This window comes from Balaenoptera physalus (genome assembly GCF_965194825.1).
Source record: "Balaenoptera physalus genome assembly, chromosome: 4".
Lineage (NCBI taxonomy): Eukaryota > Metazoa > Chordata > Mammalia > Artiodactyla > Balaenopteridae > Balaenoptera > Balaenoptera physalus.
This window is the reverse complement of record NC_138891.1, coordinates 10,047,792-10,055,603: the sequence shown is the minus strand read 5'-3', so window position 1 is coordinate 10,055,603 and position 7,812 is coordinate 10,047,792. Positions and strand designations below refer to the sequence as shown.

The 7,812-nt window shown below is 47.1% G+C and overlaps 1 protein-coding gene across 2 annotated transcripts in view; it reads right to left on the bottom strand.

Annotated features, from left to right (window-relative positions):
- The window catches only part of RFTN1 (raftlin, lipid raft linker 1), a 200,027-nt gene that overhangs the window by 180,184 nt on the left and 12,031 nt on the right, over positions 1 to 7,812 (bottom strand). For both annotated transcript variants that reach the window (XM_082459292.1, XM_082459291.1), the window contains exon 2: positions 3,233 to 3,385. In XM_082459292.1, the coding sequence (XP_082315418.1) occupies positions 3,233 to 3,377 (145 nt within the window). In that variant the 5' untranslated portion in view covers positions 3,378 to 3,385. The remainder of the gene's footprint in view (positions 1 to 3,232; positions 3,386 to 7,812) is intronic.

The following is a 7,812-nucleotide window of genomic DNA, read 5'->3' as shown; positions in this document are numbered from 1 at the left end:
GTGCAGAAAGATGATAGTGACAAACTACAGCTGTGCAGAAAAGAGTAATTCTGATGGGATGGATGTCCAGAAGGAACAATTTCAGGTAGGGGAGATCCTGGCAATAGGGAGGGTGGGGCAGGCCCTGTGCAGAAGGTGGTCTGACTGTGCCAGAGCGGGGAGGCTGGAAGGGAGGGTCCTGTTGGGGGCAGCTGGCAAGGCCAAGGGCCCAGGCCCATGGTCCTTCAGAGATGAGGACCTCCTGAGCGCTAGCTGCAACCCTCCCATCATTTATCCGGGGAACCAGCCAAAGGGTTCAGCATGATCAGATTTGGGCTTTACACCAGCAGGTCCCATCCAGGGGGCAGTGTGGCAATTTATCAAGTGTCCCGACATCCATATCTTTCATCTCAGTCATTCCTGAGGAAATAATCAGAAATACACGCAAAGACTTAGGTACAACGTTGCTTATCACAGCATTATTTATAATAGCCCGAAGCCCCAAATAACTTAAATGTCCAATAAAAGGGGACCCTAAATAAATTATGGCACCCTGAGTGATTCAAGCATATAGGGGCCATTAAATCATATTTTCAGAACATATGGAACCACGAGGTGTGTGCCTCACGGTACAATGTTAAGATGCAAGAAAGCAGGATACAAAAATATACATTGAGGATTCATTCAACAAACATTATTGATTATCTATTATGTGCCAGACACTGTTCTTTTTTTTTCTTTTTTTTAAAGCACCGACAATACAGCAAAGGGTAAAATAGACACAATCCTGCTCCCATTAGAAGGAATTCCACCTCCTGAAGGAAGGCAAACAACAAACAAGGAAATGAATAACAACAAGCAAAATATAAAGCATGTTGACGGCAGGATATGCTATGAGGAAAATCAAGAGGGGAAAGGGATGGGGTGTCAGGGGAGGTGAAATATTAAATAGGCAGTCAGAGAGGTTTCCCAGAGAAGGGGGTTAAGGGTTTGAACCCAGGGTATATATAAGAAAACTTCCAGGCAGAGGGAGCAGGCAGTGCAAAGGCCCTGAGGAGGCCTGGGGGATTTGAGAAACAGCAAGGCCGCAGTGGCAGAACATGCAGGACAGTGGGAGATTGAGGCAGAGGGAAGCTGGTATCTCAGGGTCGGGGAGCCATGGCAGGGCTTTGAGCAGAGGAGTGACGTGATCTGAGGGTGGTGGAAGCAAGGGGAGAGAAGCAGGGAGACCAGCTAGAAATTTTCCAGTGTTTTCCTAACTTTTTTTTTTAAGTCTTTATTGAATTTGTTACAATATTGCTTTTTTTTTTATGTTTTGGTTTTTTGGCTGTGAGGCATGTGGGATCTTAGCTCCCTGACCAGGGATGGAATCCGCACCCCCGGCATTGGAGGGCGAAGTCCTAACCCCTGGACCACCAGGGAAGTCCCTCCTAACTTTTTATGATGAACATACATCCACTTTATAATCGGAAAACAAAAGGTAATTCAATGAAAACAAGCCATGTAGGTGCTGTGACTGGAGCACAAGGCAGCAGAGAAACACACTAGGAGGTCAGGGAAATAGCTCAGGGAATGAGCGATGAATCAGTGGGGGGCAGGGGGCAGGACATATTCCTGGAAATTATTACTAAGAAAAGCAAAAGGCACAAATCACTCCTCTTAGTAATAAAAGAAATGTAACCACGATGCACAAAGATATGAAAAAGAGAAAAAGAATTCCCCCACCATCTCAGCACCCTAACAATCAATATTGACCATCTTGTTATACTTCCTTTGGATCTTTTTTCCTACGCATGCTCTGGTTTTCTCCTTGATCATCCTACAAGGCCCAGCACACTGAAAGCGCTCAAATACTCATTGAGCAAATACTGGATGACGAAATACTCCAAATGCTTCTAGGTTCAGATTTGTCCATGTTACATCAGCTGCATCATTAGCATTTCTGGAAGTAGTTTTAAGAGGCTTGGGTGACAGAATGGAAATTGTGGGTGAGGGGGAGGGATGGTCACAATGACTAAGGTGTCAAGTCTGGCCGTTTAGGACAATGGTGATATTATATACATCAATGGCGCCAGCAGGAAGCAGTCTGCTGAGGAAGAGGCCAGGTTCAGTTTGGGGGACGTGAGGGGTGCCCAGGCCCACCCCTGCAGAGACGGCCAGCTGCCCATCCCTCTCGGGGCTCAGGAAGCATCTGGAACTTCAGCACGAAGGTGGTCGGGCAGAAGCAGTGGAGGAGGAGGGAGCTGGGGTAGTGATGCCAGCAACCCAACTGGAGCTGGACGTGCTAAGAGCTTCCGAACACCTGTCACCTCTCCTGATCCTCGGCGCTGCCCTGCGAGCTGGTCTGTGTGTGCCCACTTCACAGACGAGGACACTGCAGGCCCAGCTGCCCCACAGCAGAGCCAGGGCTCAAATCCACGACTCGGAGGGCTTTTCCCATGAATTCTCTTCTCTTACTAGAAGATTAACACATTCACAGAAGCCCAGGGAGAAAGTTAGTCTTAAGATGTCTGTGTTAGGAAGCTCCTGGTTTGGGCTCATGGCTTCCAGGGGTCCCCCAGAAGGAAGAACGTTCTCTTCCTCTTCCGAAAACATAGTTTACATGTTTCCGACTTACAGTTAGAGCCTGCTGAGTTTTTCCGTGTGTATGAGTCTTGGAAACCAGGACGGGCCGCGTGCTTTTCCCACAGCACCACCCCAACTCTCTGTATACAGTTGGTGCTCAGCAAATGCTCGGGATGAAAACACTGACCCTCACTCGTCAGTCACCCGGGGGCCACTGGGACACCGGGGTGAGGCAGGGCCAAGCCCGCTGGACGAGCAGTCTGGAAAGACGCCAGCGGACAAGGGGCGGGGAGACTTGGGTGGGTGGGCAGACGACCACGCGGACAGACGGCGACTGTCCTCTTCCGCGCTTCTTGTCATAAAACAGTTTGCAAAGGAGCGGGCCCAGGGCCAAATGCAACCCACCCACGTGTACTCTTTGGCTCACACCCGGTTTTAATTTGTTACAATTTAAATTAGTTGCTAGCTTTCAAAACGATGAAAGATTTCACCTAAAAATCTGTATTTCTGAGCACAGGCCCTTCTCAACAGGCCCACCCTTTGCAGTTCGCCTCCCAACGCCCCCCACCCCGGCCCCCGGCCCCCGTCCCCCCCCCACCAGCGTGTCCTGGGCAGCCCCTCCCGCGCTGATTGGGCCGAAGCCCTGTCAAGCCCCCCACCCCCGGGTCGGGCTGAGCCCCGTCCTCACCGGCGCTCAGGGTGGTGAACTCCAGAAAGCGGTACTCATAGGACACGTCTATCTTGGTTTCCACCTGGGGCCTCTTCAACGTCGAATAGATATTTCCAGGCCGTTTGTCATCGCGTTTCTCTAACTTGTTCAATCCGCAACCCATTTCAGCAGCTGCCAGCAAAAGGAGAAAAACGGGGGGATGATTTTCTTCTTCCTGAGATGTTTTTACACACCATAGTATAAACGACCCCATCATTTCCCTGAAGAACACATACAGGACCTCAGCCTGGCTGAAATCTAGAGCACAGCTCAACCCATGAACACTGGAGGCTCTACGCTCAGGCTGCCTTCTCTCGCTGATAAGATACCATTACCAGCCAGCCTGTGATTCTGAAATGACACCAAAAACATAGTGTTTTACAGAACGAAAAGACAACCCTCAGAATGGGAGAAAATATTTGCAAACGAAGCAACTGACAAAGGATTAACCTCCAAAATATACAAGCAGCTCATGCAGCTCAATATAAAAAAAACAAACAACCTAATCCAAAAATGGGCAGAAGACCTAAACAGACATTTCTCCAAAGAAGATATACAGATTGCCAACAAACACATGAAAGGATGCTCAGTATCACTAATCATTAGAGAAACGCACATCAAAACTACAATGAGGTATCACCTCACATCAGTCAGAATGGCCATCATCAAAATATCTACAAACGGTAAATGCTGGAGAGGGTGTGGAGAAAAGGGAACACTCTTGCACTGTTGGTGGGAATGTAAATTGATACAGCCACTATGGAGAACAGTATGGAGGTTCCTTAAAAAACTAAAAATAGAATTACTATATGACCCAGCAATCCCGCTACTGGGCATATACCCTGAGAAAACCATAATTCAAAAAGAGTCATGTACCAAAATGCTCATTGTAGTTCTATTTACAATAGCCAGGACATGGAAGCAACCTAAGTGTCCATCGACAGATGAATGGATAAAGAAGATGTGGCACATATATACAATGGAATACTACTCAGCCATAAAAAGAAACGAAATTGAGTTATTTGTAGTGAGGTGGATGGACTTAGAGTCTGTCATACAGAGTGAAGTAAGTCAGAAAGAGAAAAATAAATACCGTATGCTAACACATATATATGGAATCTAAAAAAAAAGGTTCTGAAGAAACTAGGGGTAGGACAGGAATAAAGACGCAGATGTAGAGAATGTAGAGAATGGACTTGAGGACAAGGGGAGGGGGAAGGGTAAGCTGGGACGAAGTGAGAGAGTGGCATGGACATATATACACTACCAAATGTGAAATAGATAGCTAGGGGGAAGCAGCCGCATAGCACAGGGAGATCAGCTCGGTGCTTTGTGACCACCTAGAGGGGTGGGATAGGGAGGGTGGGAGGGAGGGAGACGCAAGGGTATATGGGGATATATGTATACGTCTAGCTGATTCACTTTGTTATAAAGCAGAAACTAACACACCATTGTAAAGCAATTATACTCCAATAAAGATGTTAAAAAAAATACTGTTTTATATCATTTTTCTCCCCATCTGAGGAAAATAACACCTCAGAGTGCCTCAGTTCCACTATACTCTGTATACATGATTAAAAATGGGATCTAAAAAGCAATACAAGTGCATCATGGTATCAGCCCATCTGAAAAAAAGACAAGAGAGGTGTCGCTCCGCTGTGGTTTCTAAGAGGGGATAATAAGTTGTTACGATTTCCAAAGTCCTTTCTACCCTCAACAGTAATTGTTTAGACAGGATTTTACATTCAAAAAAACACCTCTCAAAGTAGATGGTGGTACTTTTACAGGCCTCGTCTAAAAAGTCCCTGTTTATTCCTTTTTTAGACCAAACCACAGGAAGAGAGCGATTCTTCCAGACTCAGAGTCATTTGAGACCAAAATGAAAACTGGCTGAACACTAAGAGAGGGCCGCAGAAATTGGAAGCAGAATCCACGTGTATCGGAGCAAAGATCCGTGGCTGCGGTTTGGAAAGAAAACGGAGAAATGTTAATACGATGTGCATACGAGGGTCGGCTGAGCTTCCAGGGGATTAAAAACAATGAATGTTCTCTGTTTATTTAGGCAGAATGACATTCATGAAACGACTTTTTATCCACTCCCCAGACTTCAGCGGGAGATATTTTCCCTTTTGTGACTGAGCCTGGCTAAGTTCCCTCCTCTCTGGGGCACCGGTGCTGCCATCAGAACGTATTTCACAAATATATTAACTGGTCAAGAATATCACAAACAGAAACGTGGTGGCCACTTCCTTTTTGAGATAAGAATTTCCGTTGGCTCAATCCATTCACAAGGTACCCAGCTTCCTCCGGCAACTTGGCCAGCTCCAAAAAAACAAGATGAACCGCACAAAAGCAACGAGGCCGGGGAGGGAGGGAACAGGCTGATGAAGTGACAACCAGGCTATATTTGCAGTAATTAAAAAAAGTCTGGAAGGATGGATGAGAACAGGAAGGCTTACTTATGCCTTAATAAGGGAACATTAGTGTCCAAAGGGCCAGAGCAGACATGATTTATGTGCAATCTGCATGAACTGATTACTTGTAGAATACTCTGCAGTTCTGCAGATATAATAGCTGATAGGCACAGAGGCTGCATATTTAACTGCTAAAAAGCAAGCCGCCTGGCATCCGCTGGGGCAAAGCAGAAGCAGACAGGGAGGCCCCTAGGTACTGGGGAACAGGTAACCTGGTGAGATAAGTACTATCACTGCCAGAACAGAACTGGAAATAACCCAAAGGCTTACCAGTCACTCACTCGTCTTCCTCCCTACAAAGGACTGAGCATTTGGGGACCTCCAAGAAAAAAAAGCCCTTCCTCAAAAATCTTCCCATTCTTGCTATCCTATCAGGTAAATTCTAGCATTAGAGAGTCATTCCTTTGAGAACACCCTACCTCGGCATCGCATTTGAAACCGCAAATATCTCCCTGGGACAGGCAACAAACCAAGCTCCTGGTAGCCACTAACACTTTAGTATGATTTAATTTCTTCTCTCAAGGACAGGTTCCTGCACAGCATTAAAAAAAGGAGGAGAGGATTACCAGGATGAGTAAGATAGTCTCAGACAAATTTGGGGTTGCAGGGAGGCATGCCAGGAAGTATCAGAAAAACTCCCAATTCATAACTTTGAATTTAAGGTTTTAATCAGACTATCCCAAACCTGAGGTCCAAGTTCACTCCAAAGGGCACTGTGCTTGTCTCACAGGACACAGTAAGACCCTGGGAAATCATCTATGTGATCAGACACTGTACCAGCCAGGTGCAAAACTGTACTATCAGTGAATCCTTGAGGTCTCAAATTTTAGGGCATGCAACCCTGGTTAAGCAACTGCTTCTAAAGCACAGTTCTCTCTGGGAAGGGAATCATGGTGAAGCCGTTGCCAGCCACCAAAAGCTTCGTGTGAATTTGTTCCTCTTACTCGTTCGTGTTAGGGCCCTACCTTGCTTGCTACTGGCACATTTGCTTTCCTCCTAGTTCCTTCCTGCATTCTTCCACCAACCCCACCCCTGTCAAAATAGGAAAGACTTTTACATCACTCCAAAAATGTCTCTTACCGTCCCTACTGTGCTCAAACAAGTCACAAAATCTAGCTTACAAAAAGAAGGAAAACTAAGATATAAGAGTGCCTTACATGATTATCTACATTTTGTAAACTTCACTGTTTCCAATGCGAGGTTCCCAAACCCTGGTTGTATTAGAATCCCACAAGAAGCCGGGGCAGAGGCTGGATATGGGCCTTGGAGGGCAGTGAGAGGTGGAGGAGGAGGAAGGAGTGAAGGGCACAGCCTCACCGGATGCCGGCAGATGGGGCTGGCGTAGCTGCACATCCCCCTCACAGACATTCAGGGAGGGTCTCAGGGGTCAAGGTAGGGCAGAAGGTAAACAGTAAGTGTGACGGTTTTTTAATGTGACCCCCAAATCCTTTGACACTCCTGCCATCGAGAGGTGGGGCCTATGTCACCTCCCCTGAATCTGGGCTCCGTGACTGCTTGCTATAGAAAGTGTCAGATGATGCGGTGCCAGCTTCTGGACCTGAGCCTTAAGAAACTGGGAGCATCCACTGCCTGACTCTTGGGACCCAGCCACCATGCTATGAGGAAGCTCAAGCAGCCCCGAAGAGAGTCCCATGTACGGAGGAATCCACAGCCAGCACCAACTTGCCAGCCATCGTGCCAGGGAGCTGCCTTGGAAGACAAGCCTCTGCCTCAGTCAAGGCACTGATACCACGTGGAGCAGAAATGAGCTGTTTCCACCAAGACCTGCCACATCGGCAGATTCCTGAGCAAACTACACCATTGTTGTTGTTTTAGGCCTCTAAGTTTTGGCGTGATTCATCATACAATAGGTAACCTCTACACCAAGTTTGCTCCAAACAACCACAGCCAGCTGCCTCCTTGGCCAAGCCTGCAGTCAGGGGCCTGCTTCAGCCACTCACGCTGGGAGGACATCTGGGGTATTTCCAGTTTGGGTCGATTCTAAAAAAAGTGGCTGTAAACATTCACGTAGAAGTTCTGATGTGGACATAAGTTTTCATTTCTCTAGGGCAATACCTAGGGGTG